The 16,871-nt window shown below is 38.0% G+C and overlaps 1 protein-coding gene across 4 annotated transcripts; it reads left to right on the top strand.

The window, feature by feature from the left end:
- The first annotated feature begins 637 nt into the window (after positions 1-637).
- On the top strand, positions 638-16,479 carry BIVM (basic, immunoglobulin-like variable motif containing). 4 transcript variants are annotated; one of them, XM_085215540.1, is made up of 11 exons: positions 638-773; positions 1,834-2,428; positions 3,829-3,955; positions 4,831-4,926; positions 5,028-5,132; positions 6,923-7,017; positions 7,832-7,964; positions 11,048-11,119; positions 11,909-11,992; positions 13,806-13,902; positions 14,979-16,479. In XM_085215540.1, the coding sequence occupies exons 2-11, from the start codon at positions 1,939-1,941 to the stop codon at positions 15,267-15,269; spliced, it is 1,590 nt and encodes a 529-aa protein (XP_085071666.1). In that variant the 5' UTR covers positions 638-773; positions 1,834-1,938; the 3' UTR covers positions 15,270-16,479. The 4 variants fall into 4 exon arrangements, with proteins under 4 accessions (XP_085071666.1, XP_085071665.1, XP_085071668.1 ...); XM_085215539.1 differs by having other exon boundaries at positions 720-848; XM_085215541.1 differs by lacking the exon at positions 638-773 and adding an exon at positions 1,055-1,190.
- The last annotated feature ends 392 nt before the right edge of the window (positions 16,480-16,871 follow it).

Genomic DNA, 16,871 nt, shown 5'->3' with positions numbered 1-16,871 from the left:
AACAGGCTGCCCAGAGAGATGGTGGAGTCTCTTTCTCTGGAGATAATTCAAGACCCCTCCAGATGCTTTCCTCTGTGACCTGCTGTAGGGAACTGCTTTAGAATTGGGTTGGACTTGATGATGTCCATATGTCCCTTCTACCCCTACAATTCTATGATTACGTGAAATATTTCCAGCACCTCCAGACATCGCTTTCTGAAATAATCTTTTCTCGAGGCACTACAGTCACGCTTGTGCTGCGCTGATCTCACTGCAGCCAGAGAGAACTAGCAGGAGCTCGGAACAAAAGGACAGACTCGGATGTCTGCACCTGGTTCACAGCAGGAACCCACGGCTGGTTTATGCTCCTACACTTTGAGATGCGAAGATTTCGCTGCTTTATAAGACTGAGACAAGGGCTTGCCATCAGCATGTTGCACTTCAAACTGACGCTGGCTTAGGGCAGCAGGAGGCCGCGAGGCCGCAACTCAAGCTCTCAGCTCAAGCATAGGCAAGCGGTCTCCATCGGACGAGACCACGAGGGCGCAAACCTGGGGGAGGGCAGGGGGACACCGGAGCAGCGAAGGCGCCTCTCTCCGGCACCGAGGCTCTGCCGGCGCCACGCCGGGAAACACGCGGGCGGCTCCGCCGTGCCAGCCTCGAGAGCTCGCGGCACCAGCAGTGAGGACGCCGCAATCCGCCTCCCCGGCGTGATGCGGCAGGTGGTGCCGCCCGACGGCGGCGGCGGCGGCGGCGGCGGCGGCGCTAGAAGGCGGGGGGCGGCGGGGGCGCAGGTGAGCGCTCGCTGTGGTTTCTCCCCCCCTCCTCCGCGTCGCGCACTGCGTTTGTTTCCGGCGGGCGCCGCGCAGGTAACGGGCCGGGGCCGCACTGCCGCAGCCGCACGGCCTTTCCCCTCTTTGGCCCTCTCTCCTCTGTGCAGCAGGCCTTTCCGGCGAGTCCCAGCCCCGCGGTGGGCCCGTCATTTTCCGCTCGCGGCTGTTGGCTCTGGAGCAGAGTGGAGGCTGCGCGGCCTCGCTGCGGTTGTGTCGCTGCCTTCTGCAGGGCACCGCTGGCGGTTGTTTGCGGGCGCGTTTGTGGCAGGGGAGGGCTCGAATGCTGTCGGCTGCGCTCCGTGACCAGACGTGGGGGTGCGGAGTGGAGCTCCTGCCTGCTGGGTGCCGGGTTTCCGTCTGTGGAGCGTGTTTGTGCTCGTACGTGAGAGTTGCTGACATGATGCATAGCAAATACAACCGATTTGCTTTTTAAAGACAGATAATCAAAAGCGATCCAGCCTGATAAATGTGGTTTTGAGAATTCTTAGCTGCTGTCAACAAAGCCAGGCACTCTTCTTTTGCACTTTTTGAAGAATGAGAGGCACGCTGAAAATAAAAGGGAGCCCTTAATAGTTGCACAAGGAAAGCATTGAACAGGCTGGTTCCAGTACTGGCAGTTTGCAATAAGCAGAGGTAATCGGCCATGTAAGCTTAAGCTTTGCTTGCCTGAGAACTATGCAGAATTCTTCCAAATTCAGTGACCATTTGTTTGTTTGTTTAAGTTGTTTTGCGCTATATCCATGAGAGATATTGTGACCTTAAAGGAGCAGAAATGATCAGGCACAATTATGTGTGTATTTACTCATGATGTCGTCATCATAGCATCACTATAGCATGTGCAGTTGATGCTTCAGCGATGATAAAATAAGTACCATTTCTAGAATTCTGGAGATGTTTAGGAGAAGACAGGATGTGTGTTTGGGTGTATCTTGAAAGATGTTTCAGGTTTGTTGGGATATGTATTCAGAAATAAGCCTGGTGTGTGTTTTTAAGTTGACTGAGACCTCTCGTTTTCTTCCAGGTACCTCAGCTTGCGGTAGCAATGGAGGCAGTGATGCAAACTATGTGGTAATTAAAAATAAACAAAACCGTTCCTTGCAGTACAAGACACTTCCAATATTATTCAATGCCTCACATCTCAGAAGATGAAAAGGAGAATGGTTCTGGAAACAATGGAAACACTGAAAAGAAACCTGGGAAAGAATCCTCAGAAGCTTCTCTTCATGATCCTATAAAGTCGTACTGCATCTCAGATGCCTCCACTGTTTCTTTGGTGTCCAGGGGAGGTGGACATTACCCATGGGGATGTCCTGTGACTCATACACGAGAGAAATTTTATACCATTTGCTCAGACTATGCTTTTTTAAACAGAGTCACATCTATTTGTAAAAGCCCAAGTGCTTCAGTTAGTGCCTGCCTGTCAAGCAGTGCTGCCTTAAATGTTGGAAATAACACACCTAGCTTGCTGGGCATTCAAACTGGTGCTTCAGAGATAATCTACAGTGAAGATGCTAACTTGGAAACCTTGTCTGGCAGCCTTGGAAAGCTTCCGCTGGCATGGGAAATTGACAAATCAGAATTCAACAGCGTGACTGCGAATCATAAAAACAAAGCAGGTGAGATGGTGATGTGTGATGTGGTAAAGGAAGGATTGCTTTTCGGTACTTGCTTGTGAAGGGGCATGGTTAAGACATGTATTTCTTGATGGACTGCTACAGGAGAGCTTGTACGTCATTTCAAACAACTTGCTCATCAGCAAAAGGGAGAGTGAGGTGGGAGGGGTGAAAGCCAAATGTAAGTGGCCATCAAACAAGACTGGCTTGTACTTAACTGTGTGTGGTGGCTTTGGTGGCTCTGGTTAGTAGAATCTGATGAATTTTGCAGTGTTTATTTTTGCCTGCTAAGTACAGTTTTGTCAGTTGGATTGCTGCCAGGTACTTCAGAGGTATGTTTGGAAATTAAAGGTGTGCTTTAGTCCTTACAAGAAGTAAATTAGATCATTATAGGGTATCTAGAAGAGCAGTTTGTTTCTGTAACAAAATTGTATGTTTTGATTCTCTATATGCATACAGTGTTAAGGAGCCAGTTCCATTACAACTGGCTTTACTGCCACCTGTGTTCTTTCTCTCAGATTGCAGCTGTGAATCAAGCACCCATATCTGCATGCTTTTCTTTGTTTTGTAATCCCTCTGCTTATCTACAGCTGCTTTTTCGTTGTTCTGTTGACTAGCTAGTCAAATAGCTGTGTTACCCACCTCATTGTGAAAACAGTTTAGCAAAACGTGAACATTTTTAGCAAATTTCTGTTGTATTTTAATGTGATGATGTGTAATGCTCAAATAAAATTAAGAAGCAATGATTACATCTTGCCAGATGGGCAATTTAGCCAAAAATAAAATACAGATAGTACGTTTTATTTGGATATGGTGGCTTCCAAATAGGTTAAATACTTCAACTATTTTTTGCTGTTCCACTACCTTAGTGACTTAAACAGAATGTATTATTCTCTCTGACTTTGCCCGTAAGCTTTCATCAGAAAGAGTAGCTGGTTGTGAAAAGTAAAGTTAAAAAAAAAAAAAGTAGATTGGCTGTGAAAAGCAAATGTTTAATTATATTTTCCTATACATTTAATGTTATGTGATGAGAAGTTTGAGTTAGGCTGTCTTTTAGTTTGGTAACATATTTTCAGCTTTCAGAGAATGTATTTCTGGGACAGCTGATGTAACTCAGGGAGAGAGTAATCAGATTGACTGCTTTCTCAGATTAGTTGAGCAGATCATTTTTAATTCTCTTAAAAAAAAAAAAAAAGTTGCTTATATAGCAAATGGGTTCTTCAGTATTTACAAATCCTTTGAAAGTCTTGATTGATTATTTGACCTTTCATCAAAGTGTTTAGTCCCAGTTTGCAATTACACAGCCAGCATCTGTTGTTTAAGGTGCATTTCTAACAGTACTTAAGGAATAAGATATAAAAGGTAACAAAGGTATTAATTTGTTTCTGAAATCTTCTTCACAGGCAACATGAAGAAACAAGTGGCAAAGAAAAAGTCCTCAGACAAAAAAAGCAAACAATACAAGGAGTGTCCTCAGCTCTCTGCTCTTGAAGATGTGAAGGAAAGAAAAGTGTTGGACCTCCGAAGATGGTAGTATTTATGACATGTATTTAAGATTATCCCCATGCAGTTTGTTGGTAAACACTGTTGCTTATTATCTAAAACTTCTTAAAAAAAAATCTTAATTGTATTTTACTAGAAAGACTTTATGTACTGTGTGCGCTAAATGTATGTACTCCAAATTTCATACTTTCTAAAAGAAGGAAAGAATGAGAGCTTCTCATCTGCAGAAGTCCTAAAGCCTTTTCTTATTTTTGTAAACAACTTTTGATTCCATATTAAAACAAATTTGTGTGGAAGTGAAGTGCTTAAAACAATGCAAGTTTGCTGGCAAGGTCAGGCAAAAACTAATGTGAAGCATAGTACTGATATATCATTCCTGATTTTTCTTTTAAGTTTGAAACGCTAGGTAAAAATCTGTCAATTCTATACAGTCTTTGTATATTGTATGAACACAGTTAATTTAATGAATTCATCTGGTTCTTACCATATGTCTCTTACATCACAGAGTTGGAGTTAGATTAGGGAATCTGCAACCCAGAATGTCATTTACTAGTAAATAGTTGGAAATGCAGTTTACTAAAAATTCATATCTTTAGAAAACATGTTGTATATTTTTACAGGATCATTTGTATGGAACTTCTGTAGGGCTGTTAGAAATTTAGCTGCTTTTTATGAGATAGGGTAGTAATATCTGACAAACATTAGTGAATTTATTAGTATTTTTTCTTTTTCTTTTTTTTTTTTTCTGAAAGGATGTGCTTTTCTGTAGAAGTGAAGTAAAAGATTTAGTATAGCCTGGTCCCTCAGTGGCATGGCACAAAGCAAAGAAGTTCACATTGTTCGCATGTGTGTAACTGGATCAAGAATGTTTACTGATGCATTTGTTGTTGCTGTTGATTTAGGTATTGTATTAGTCGACCTCAGTACAAGACTTCTTGTGGAATTTCTTCATTAGTGTCTTGCTGGAATTTCTTGTATAGTACACTGGGGGCTGGCAGGTGAGTCACACATGGACACCCATTTGCCTCTAGAGAATCTAAAATGTGGTGTCAATTACTTTATTTAATAAAACTTTTTTTTTTTTTTTTTTTTTTCCCAGTTTACCACCTATTACTCAAGAAGAAGCTTTGCATATTTTGGGTTTTCAACCCCCATTTGAGGAGATTAGGTTTGGTCCCTTCACTGGAAATACAACTTTAATGAGGTAAGCTCAGTTCTTTTGATGCAGCCAAATAGTTATTACATGGAAAACTAACATGATATAAACTAAATCGTAAAACATCTAAAGATACATCTAAAGATTCATTTATTAAGAAAGGAAAGAAGTTGTGACTGGCATATGTTAGATTGTAGAGCAGCAGAGCATACATGGGTGCTCTGAGAATGTGTGAAGAGTTTTTATGCTAGCTGTTACGTATGATGTGATGTTACACAGATCATGAGAATGTAAATTAAAGTGTTTAATTTTTTTAATTCAGTTTGCTTAGTGGAAACATTTCAGCAAATACAATTTCCTGGTTAGGAAATTTATTGACTCTCATTTTCCTGTTTTTGAAAATGCTTCTTAAGTGCTTATTGGTATCATTAAAACTTGTTTTAATAGTAGCTTTATGTAAAAAATAAAATTGAGAATTGAAATGAGTTCATTTGATCCTTTGCTGCAGCAGAACTCTTCAGGATGAGTTTGAGGGGGAAAGATAGGGCTGGAGCCGCAGAAGTCCTGGACTTTTAAGTTCTCTTATTTCTGCTCTGCTGCTTTCTGATCTTGAGGAGTAAGCTCTAAAATCTATGCCTTTTCTTTGTTTTATGGAACTCATAAAAACTTTTAGAATTAAATGAGGCTATGAGATTTGAACGTCTTGAAAAGGCCTTGGTGTGTTACCCGCATGCCAAAGACTGAAAAATTTTTGTATAAGATTGAAAAATTTTGCAGTTTTCTTAATAGCTCCGTGAATCATATTTCATCTATTTGATGTTCTTTAAAGGCAATGTATATGATTTGTCACAGAATGTGGGTGCTTGTTTTGAAAACGTGGCAGCAGTCTGTTCTTAAATAGTGGCGTACTGTCTAGATCATTGAAGTGTCGTTAGAACTTCCTTCTCTGCCTGAGAAGACTCAGACCCAATTTTTTTTTTTTTTTTTTTTTTTTTTTTTTATCTCTTAGGAATATGTCAACCCTTTCAGAACAAGCTTATAGGATATTCTGCCACTTTATGGTAACAGTCTGTACAGCAGAAAGTGTAACTTGGCATTCTTTCTTTTTGCCTGTGAGTGCCCAAAGTGCTATAGAAAAGCACTTTTTTAGTGTTTTGTTTTTTTTTTTTCCTAGTCAAATAATTTTTAAACATATGGCTGACTGGAAAACAGGAGGGCTGAGAGACAAACTCATCCTAACATAATTTTAAGATATCTCAATCATGAGGGAACATGAATTTGAATCTTCTAGCGCTGCAAGATGAAGTGAATATTTTAGAAAGACCTGCTGTCACTTGCTGCTGTGAGGAGTTCTGGCACTGGATTCATGTAATGCTTTGGGAACATGAAGTATATGACAGAAGCCCAGTGTGATATGCAGAAAGTCCTACTGAAGTCTCTTGTCTTCTAATGTTTTAGAAGATTCCTACTGTGTGCTTTACAAATCATGGCTGGAACTTGGCAATACAGAGCTTGGGCCTTTCTGAAGGTTGAATAACTGAAAATTAGATGCAAAAGGGATGAACAGAATAGGGCTAAGTTTCTAAATCCAATGCTTTGCTAATTATGCATTCCATAAAAGGTCTGAGAAAGCAAAGGAAAAAGCTTTGAGTATTTATTTACCTTCCTAGAATGATTTGTTTGTGTTGTGGTAATTTGCAGTCCATATACTAGTGTTATGGGTACTTAGTAGCACACTGTAACTTCTTTTCTAAACTGTCAAGCAGGGAAGTGAGGAAAAAATAAAATTGCATTTAATAATTCTTGAGTTACTGCAATCTTTAAACTTACTGTTTCAGATGGTTTAGGCAAATAAATGATCACTTCCATATCAAGGGGTGCTCGTATGTTCTGTATAAACCTCATGGAAAGAACAAGACAGCTGGAGAAACTGGTAAGTAGCTAATCCTAAAACATTCACCTTACTGTATATAAATTGAAAAAAATCTGCAATGTACTGCATTTGGCAGGGCAAATTATTTATTGCTTCTGTTTCAGGTAATCTATCAAGTAGCTCCGAATTGCCTGATGTTTTCTGATTTCATTTTTTTTCTCATATTTTGTGAACGCTTTCATTTGAAATTTAAAAATAATTAAGATATCCTGTGCTGTAGAATTTTAAAGTAGCCAGGTTTCCTGGCTGTGTTTGCTGTAATATTGGAGAAGCAGCAATTTTTAAAAATTATTATTATTTCAACATTTTGGAAATCTGTGTATAAAAATTTAGAATGTACAACATCAGAGTATTAATATAATAACTAAATTTAACTAAATTAAACGTTTTGTATTTCTAAAAATAATTTTCTGAAGCTGTTCTCACTGATAGTGATGGTTGTATACCATGATAACGATGGGGCAAGGGCAAATTGTTTTAAACTAAGACAGTGGAGATTTAGATTAGATACTCTGAACAGGTTTTTCACTCTGAGGTTGGTATGATTTTGATGTATTTACATACTTCATATTCCACTTCCTTAGCACAGTCTGTGGAAGGTGCTAACTTATTTTGTACCAAGACAGAAATAAAACACTAGGTCAAAAGTTTTGAATCAACACTATTTTGCATGTTCCTGTCAGAGCACATACTCTAATTTAAAAAAAAATAAGTGATGTGACTATTTTATAGTAGGAAGTACAACTTTGTTGTTGTTGAATATGTTTGCTGGATCCAAAGCACTCCGAGCTGTAACATCAACTTTCTTTTGTAGCTGTGGGGGCTCTTGCAAAGCTAACACGTGGATTGAAAGATGAATCAATGGCCTACATCTACCATTGCCAAAACCATTATTTTTGTCCAATTGGATTTGAAGCAACCCCAGTAAAAGCTAGTAAAGCATATAGGTAAGGTTGGATGCTTATGCTTATTTTAGTGGACAAATGTACAGAAAAGCTTACTGCAAGTTGATACCATTTTTCTCCTTTAGTAATATTGTGTATGTTGTGAAAGCATTTGTGTCTGAACTAGCGAAACACTCTGTATTCTTAAAGAAATGAGTTAAAGCTAAAAACAGCTGAGCAAGCTAGATTGAGAGAACTTAAACAGAAAACCATCAGTGGTAGTTAGAAGTCACTGAAAGATGTGTATTTGTATGGAGTAGTTACTTAAAGGAAGGACAAGTAGCAAGTCTGGAAAAAAAAAACAACAACACACACACACACACACAAAAAGGCAAGGTGGAAGTGCAATGTATGACTTAGGAACCAGAAGTAAAAAGCTTTGCAGTGGTACTAATCCAATATGGAATAGACATGATGAAATCTGCAAATGCTGAAACAAATATTTGTTTATGGTGAGAACAGGGGATCTTGTAGTACTTTTATTAACGGACTTATATATGTTTGCAGTGTTGACTAAGAATGATGGCAAAATTGGAGTGTAAAGCTTAGAAAAAGAAGTAAAACTATCTGAATAATTTGTTACCAGGAATCTTGAAAAGAGAGGTGGTGAGAAGCTTGAAGAGGTTTCTGTCATAGTATGTTTGGCTTTTATAACCGACTATTGTAATGCTGAAATACTTCTTGAAGACCAGGGAAAATGTAATATGACAGTTGTTTTAGAATAAAAATATGATTTTAATTTCAGATTTGTCAGTAATTTGACATTACTCAGGATAAAATAATGGAACAATCAATATGAGTTTCAATTAAATATAGGTTTAAATGGAAATTGATGACATTGATTATATTAGGTTGAATTCTGCGTAAAACCACAAATTTCCTCAAGATTGACATTTTTCAGCTCTAGCGAACTTCATCTGAGACTTTGTAATGTTATTAACTTGCTACAATATGATATACTGAGAGTAGTTTTTCTTCTTTGTACATCATTTACAGAGTCATACACAAATAGTTTTTCCTGTCTCTAAGTGGTTGTGAACAGTCTGTGTCAGAGGTTTTCTGTTGCACTTTCTCAAGGTTCATCTGCTGATCAGTATTTAGTAATGGTATCAATGAACATAAGAAAACAATCTCTGACAAAATTAGCAGATCCCAATAGCAGGAAAGAAGATGTAATGAAGAGTGTAAGTCACTGGTGTGAGGTGAGCCTCAGTCTTGCACTTTGCTTACCAACCAGTCGGTGATTTGGCTGTGTTGAAATATGTAGTGACACATCAGGAAATGAAGAAGTGTTAACTCTGCTTCTAGAATTTAGAGCGGTAGCTGTATGGGTGCATCACCTGAATCTAATCTGTTCCCAGTGTAAGGCTGTAACCAAAGGATTAATGAAAATTTCTATAGACTCATAGAATCGTTGAGGTTGAAAAAGACCACTGAGATCATGTAGTTCAACTGGTGACCCATCACTACCATGCCCACTAAACCATGTCCCTCAGTGCCACATCTACTCTTTTTTTTTTTTTTTTTTTAAAACCTCAAGGGATGGTGATTCTGCCACTACCCAGGGCAGCCTGTTCCAATGGCTCATCACTACTTTGGAGAATAAATTTCTCCTAATATCCAACCTGAAACTTCCTTGGTGCAAGTTGAGGCCATTACTTCTTGTTCTATCACTGTTACCTAGGAGAAGAGGCCAATCCCTATCTCGCTACAACCTCCTTTCAGGTAACTTTATAGAGTGATGGCGTCTCCTACAGGCTAAAGCATCCCAATTCCCTCATCTGTTCAAGTCTTGATCTCTTCAAGAGTGTACACTTCACAGCTTCATTGTCCTTTCCTGGTCATGCTCCAGGGTCTCAAATGTCTTTCTTGTAGTGAGGGACCCAAAACTGAACACAGCACTTGAGGTGTGGCTTCAGTAGTGCTGAGTACAGAGGGACAGTCACCTCCCTAGTCCTGCTGGCTTAACTATTTCGGATGCAAGCCAGCATGCCATAGATCTTCTTGGCCAGCTGGGAACACTTATGGCTCATGTTCATCTGCCTATAGACTAACACCCGCAGGTCCATTTCTTCCATACAGCCTTCCAGCCACTCTGCCTCAAGCCTGTAGCGTTGCATGGGGTTGTTGTGACCAAAATGCAGGACCCAGCACGTGGTCATTTTGAAGTTCATACAATTGGCCTCAGCCTGTTGATCCTGCATTTCTAGATCTCTCTGTAGGGCCTTCCTACTCTCAGGTAGATCAACACTTCCTCCCAACTTGCTGCCATTTGCAAGCTTACTGAGGGTGCATTCAATTCCCTCGTCAGTATATGAACAAAAGAATATATAAGGTGGTAGTGTTTTTTTTTTTTTTCTACGGTTTCATTTTATTTTATTTTTTTAAATTGAAGTTTCAATCAGTGACATGCTATGTGGGTGAAAAGGGTAGCCCAAATAGAAGTTCAGCACATTAATCTACTTAAGATTACTGAACAGTTAATGACTTGCTTACTCCATCACTTGCTAAGAGTATGCACTGGAAGAGTAAAAGAGTTAAAGTAATAAATAAAATGTGCAAATTAGATTGAAAGTGCAGTTAAAAAAAAGTAGTGTGATCCAGTGTGTGGAAATTTCTGATGCTTTATAAATCTAGTTTGAATTTATGTTGCTTAGTAGTGAACAAACGCAGTGATTATAGTATTTTACCCATGATTGAAATGGATTCTCAGTCACTACTGTTACTACTTAAGTCAATATTTGATTTCTTAACAACAGATCTCTCCTAAAGATGTAATATGAAGTAATGAGTTCAAGGAGCTTTTACAACCTTATTTTAGGCTGGTGCTCAAACCATAGGAGCATCCTGTTTTCTTTCTGTCTTCTAACATCTTGCTCTGAAAAATCATGTTAGTACTCCAGAGGCACTGGTATTAGATTTTGTAGTAATTCTTGTATAATTTTTTGCATTCTAGTTATAGAAAAGCTTTTGATTAACTGTAATACTAAGAGACATTTAAGCTTCAAGTGAAATGGGTAGACAGATTGCCAGGCTGAGCTTAGTAGACAGTTCTTAGGTCAACCATAGACTTCCTATGATCTTAGGTTGCTGGATTTAGACTCGGGAGACCTGGGTTCGGTTCCCAGTTCAACCACAGACTTCCGTTGTGATTTTAGGTAAGTCAATCTATCCTGTGTCTCAGTTTACCAGGTATGGGATGATGGAGTACATTGTTACTTTACAGGGAATGTTAGGAATAAGTAAGCAAATAGTTGCAAGCAGTAAGGCCTTATACTGTTTATTACCTAGTCAGGAAAAATGTCAGCTTTTGTTACTATTGAAACTGAAGTAGCTTTTCATTGGATAATTACACACAGGAAGTCACAGGCCTATGTATCTCATCTGTCTGCTCCAATGTCTGTCACAAACTTTCCCTGAAACAGTTACTGCAGGCCTTGAATTTCTGGAAAGTTGCTCGCAACTGTGAATTAGTATGAAAACAAATGTGAATTAGTATCAGTTGAGGGGTTGGTTTGCTTCGTTTTTTTTTTTACATTAGGTGCTCAGGAGGAAGTGACTGAAATTAGGAATTATTTTCCTATATGTTACCCTATTTCTTTTAATAATAACTGTTAGGTGGGCTGTAGTTTAAAAATAGTGGAAGGAGGTAATTGATGGTTCTGTCAAAACTGGGGGGTAAAGTGTTTGTTCCCCTCTCACATGGCTTTTCACAACTCTTATTTCTATTCCTGTAGGTATGTTTATATTTAGATCTTACGCTAGATTGCCTTTCAACTAAGTAAAGCTATTTTGAAGATCTGTCTTTTCTCTGAATAGTAAGCAGTAGTACTTCTGTCTTGCTTAGATATATATAAAATCTCTGTAATTTATATGGAGATTTTAATCTTTCTTTCTTTTTAGTATGCACAATAAGTCTTACTATCATTATATCTTCTATTGAACAGAGGTCGTGTTTTGCAGCAAGAAGTAGAATATTGGATCTTAATTGGAGAGCCGAGCAGAAAACATCCAACGATACACTGTAAAAGGTATGTCATTTCATAAGAATTTTTAAGTTAGCCATTTTTAAAAAGCAAGCAATTTTTATGTATCTATTAAGGGCCACTAACAGACTTTTCTGCTGAATTCATTTCTACTGAATGAATATACTGTAGTTTTAAGAGAAGCAGTTGCTTTAATGAGAAGCTTCATCTTGACTTCAGGGCTAGCTTTGCAATTTTAGATGTAGCAGGACTGAGGAAAACCAAAGCCTGTTTCTCTTAGATGTGACAACTTATACCAGTCAGCAGAGAAGACACGTAATGTGCCTGCGATCATATCAGTTGTGATTTGTAGGCTGTGTGAACCTTGACTGAGCACTGGATATCTCAAGATCTAGTTTAGATATAGGTACAGCCTGTAATCTGCTGCATCATTAGTTTATAGATGCATAAAACCAATATATTCATGATGAGGTCTGGTTCGTTAGAAGTTGGTGAGTAAACTAGATGTACAGATTAGGGCAGCTAGAGGGTTCTGTATTGAAGTTTCAGTGATTTAATTTATCATGGCAAATATAACTGTTAAACAGTTTTCTCAGCTTTATTTGATGTTCTATTTTGTAGAGTTTAGTATTAATATCTGGAAGGAAAGGAACAGTGCAAAAGAATAATATTTCTCAGGAAAGAAGTTCCTTGGCCAAAACAAAAATTTTAACAAATATGTTCTGCCATGCAGGCCAGTTTATTATGCAGTAGGGTTTTTCTAATGAATTAGGAAAAGAACTGTTGGGAGGGCAGGAAGTCACAAAACTACTTTTTCTTTTCTTTATTCTCTCAACTATTTTGAAAGATTATTTGAAAGAACTTATCTGATATAGACAGACAGATTGATCTGAGTACCTAAAACTCAATTTGTCTTTTTCTTGATTTGTGATGTGACTATCCACAGTTGTGAATAGCTGCATGTTTTGGACTGTTGAGATTAAGTGCAACAAAACAAAAAATCACACTATGTATGTGTTTCCTGTATTGAGAAACATAATACTATGCATCCTGCTGACAAACATTGTCCTGTGGTGTATGAATTACAAATGAGAAATGCAAACTTGTTGTAATACAACAGATGTCACCATGGTAAAAACAGTCATTCCTCAGTCCCACCAAAAGCTAGCAAAAAGTTCTGTGTATTAGGTAGGATGGGAAAAAGGTTGGGACAGGAATCTGTTTTCCGAACTTGGAAGGTGGTATAAAAGAGAAATGTGTAATTTGACATTTGAAGAACTGAAAAAGTGGTATATAGACATAAAGATGTGTAAAATACAGGGATATTTATTTGCTCTGGTCTAATAAGAACTATGAAACTGAAGAGCTGAGTAGATGGGGAATGATTGAATTGATAGTTTATTAGAGGTGGGACTTAACCCACTCTTCCACTCTGTTCATGGGTAAAACTATCTAGTAGAAACATTTAGTGGATAAGGAAAACAAGGATTTGACTGAAATGCAATACAACAGCAAAAGGTATAATACAATAAAAGGAACTTTTCTCTTTGCCAAAAGCACATTTAGCTTCTTCCTTTCAAAAGTTGTTGTGTTGCTTGCCAACTCACCAAATGACTTGTGATGCAGTTATTCATTTTGGAAGCTGTTAACTAAGAGCAGCACAATATCTGTGAACGCTTCCATTTAAAAGTTAAGTTTTTATATCTAACTTGATGTCTCCAATACAGGGGTGTTTATATTTTTACACAGTTGCTTATCTTTAAATTCCTCTTAAGACTGTTTAAAACCTCAGATTTCTATTCTTCTGTATGTAAGAGAGGTGCATGGTTTTGAGGCTTCAGGTTCTCTTACTTTGTAGGTGGGCAGATATTGTCACTGACCTAAACACCCAAAATCCAGAGTACCTAGATATTCGACACCTAGAGAGAGGACTGCAGCATCGGAAAACAAAGAAGGTAAGATAAATGCTAATTAGAAGGAAGAAAATTTGTGATAAATTTTGGCAAACCTATTCATACTTAGTTAAAAATTTTGTATGAAGTGATTGCAGAAAGAAAAAGTCAAGTGTGTGTACCTGCATGCAGTCACGAATGTTTACTTGCAGACCAAGACATGATTTAACAGTAGCCTGGCATATGCTAGGCTGTCTGCCTATACCATATGTTTGGCAAAAATATTTAACCTTGTTGGCTTAAAATGCAGCTGCAGCAAGTATGGAAATATTCTACAGATAAATTATAGACTGATCCTCTGAATCCTCTTGATGCTACATGTAGTCTGGAAAGAAAATACAGTAGAGTATCAGACAGAAGAATGTATGTGCATCTATTAACTTTATATTGTTATGTATTATTTATGTATCATTATAACTATATATATTACTGTATTTCTTTCCTATAGATATGCTTCTATCTTGTGTGTGGGGGAGGGGACTCTATTTTTAATTTGCAGGTTGAAAGTCTGAAATAATACACTGGAGAGATTACTTGAAATGTGGAGATAATATGGAAGATGGTGTCAACATGATGACAAGAGACCAGAACAGACAATTTGTGTGAAGATGGCTGGAGAGTAGAAAGACTAGCAGAACATAGGTTGTATTAGCGATAGGTTGTACTATACCATGAGGAGTAAAATGGATTATTTAAAAAGATAAGAAAGAAGACAGATGCATCATAGACTGGCCAAGGTTGGAAGAGACCTCCAGGATCATCTAGTCCAACTATCCACCTACCACCATTATTTTGGCACTAAATCATGTCCCTCAGTAGTACATCTAAACATTTCTTGAACACTTCCAGGGATGGTGACTCAACCACCCATTCCAGCACCTCTGGGAAATTATCAGAATTGATTGAGCAAAGTTTTTTGTTTTGTGGGTATAGTTTTGTGTTGCTATAGTTGTTGGTTTGTTTGTTGCTGATGGTTTTTTTTTTTTTTTTTAAGAATTCTGTTACCTAGAAAGATCTTTATTTCAAATATTTACTTAAGCATGAAAGCACATTTGTAATAACTTTTTAAATTTTATTAGGTTGGAGGAAATCTTCATTGCATCATCGCCTTTCAGAGACTTAACTGGCAAAGATTTGGTCCTTGGAATATTCCATTTGGAAGTGTCAGACAGGATAAACAATCCCTAACACAAGGACAAGGTATTGCCAAATCTGAAAGCGAAGACAATATCTCTAAAAAACAACATGGACGACTGGGTCGATCTTTCAGTGCTGGTTTCCATCCAGAATCTACATGGAAAAAATCTAGTCTTCATGAGAGAAGGAACAGCGGGTATCAGAGCTATAATGATTATGATGGAGATGATTAGAATGAACTTTAGTTAATAGAGTTTATACATCAAAGTTAGTTTTAATCAACACAGAGTAGGGGTTTATTAGTCCTAGGATACATACAAATAGAAAATATGGTATAAAATACAGCTTTGTAATCCTTAAATCAGTTATGAATTATATGGTTGCAGTGGATGACATCTGATAGATGAACTGACAGATAAGCACAGATTATTGTACTTTTGTAATCAAAAGCAGATATGACAGCTAAATCAATCACTTATTTTGAAATGACTATACTATATCCTGATCTGTGAGAATAAAACAGCAGATTGAAATTAGCCAATGCAACAAACAGATTTCATTGAAAATACTTGATATTCAGAAGCATGAAAATGTACTATATGACTTTATAAAAAGGCTTATACTGCATATGGTATAAGGATAGAAGTAAACATTTGCCTTCCTTTTTAGCATTCCATTTTGTTAAGGCTGCTGATATCCACTGAAAAGAGAGAAATTACATAGGTTAGAAAACCTTGTCAGATTAACAAAATGAATGTATATTCTCAATCTAGTTGTCATTAGAATTCTGTGAGTCAGATAATCCTGTTTTGTAGGTAGATCCCAGTTACTTTTCCCATAGTGAGATACCTGTTTTAGACTGAGAAGAATTGGTGGCAAGGAAGGTTTGAAGAGGGACATTTACTGCTTTTGCTCTGTGGATGCAGAAACAGATTTCCTATCCTGTGTGCTCTGGTGAGCAGTGACTTCATAACACAAACTTGTGAAAATCAGTTTTATAAAGCTGCATTTAACCTGAGCCCAATGAGCTGGCTGAACAGAGTGTTCTGCTGGCAATTATTTTTCTTGTTCAGTCTTAAAACTGCTGCTGTTTCTGTGCTGCTCTCTTAATTTTGTATGAAGGTGATGCAAGTGCCGAAAACTGCTGGCAGCCCTTATGATATACCTCTATGCCAGCAAACAATCCAAGTCTTTTCAGGTGTCCATGTGCAGTCGTTTTTGTTTTTTTTTTCCTTTCTTTCTGGTTTATTCAATTGTTTGCCCAAATGCATCTTGGCAGTTGTAACTTTGTGTGCAGACGTTCATACCTGCTCAAGGATTTTTATTTTTTACGTAAAATGATTTGTCATGTAATGCAGGGTTTTTGTAGGTTGATGCTATTGTTAACCAAAAATGGGAGGGAGACTTTCGGACTTCTGTTCATTCAATAAAATTTGTTTTCTATTTTGTCTTATTTCTTTTGTCTTGGGAAGAAACATTTATGGAAGCCTTTCAGGAAACTATGTAAATGAAGGACTGGATTAGCATATAGAATCATTAAGGTTGGAAAGGACTTGCAAGATCATGAAGTCCAACCACCAGCCCATGCCCACTGCCTGTGTGCTTAGGTACACACACAGTTCTTGAGCACCTCCAGGGACGGTGACTCCACCATCTCCCAGGGCAGTCTGTGCCAGTGCTTCACCACTCTTTCTAAGAATAATTTCTTCTTTCTTTCCAGCCTATTTAGCTGACTAACCCTGGGGTCAGGACCGCTTTGCTCAGAAGGCTGCATACCCTTCTACTACTTAGCATCCTACAGCTTTCAAGCTGATGGTTGAACAAAGCTTTTGAAA

This window comes from Meleagris gallopavo, chromosome 1 (assembly GCF_905368555.1).
Source record: "Meleagris gallopavo chromosome 1, MGAL_WU_HG_1.1, whole genome shotgun sequence".
NCBI classification, from domain to species: domain Eukaryota; kingdom Metazoa; phylum Chordata; class Aves; order Galliformes; family Phasianidae; genus Meleagris; species Meleagris gallopavo.
Note: the sequence above shows the minus strand (reverse complement) of the source record. Positions and strands in the feature narration are given on the sequence as shown.

Excerpts from the sequence above, each read along its gene's own strand:
- BIVM (XM_085215540.1), top strand. The coding sequence starts at position 1,939 with ATGCCTCACATCTCAGAAGATGAAAAGGAGAATGGTTCTGGAAACAAT. Across the intron at positions 7,965-11,047 it reads AAAGCTAGTAAAGCATATAG|GTTGCTGGATTTAGACTCGG; the intron begins GTAAGGTTGGAT and ends CTATGATCTTAG. Across the intron at positions 13,903-14,978 it reads AGCATCGGAAAACAAAGAAG|GTTGGAGGAAATCTTCATTG; the intron begins GTAAGATAAATG and ends AAATTTTATTAG.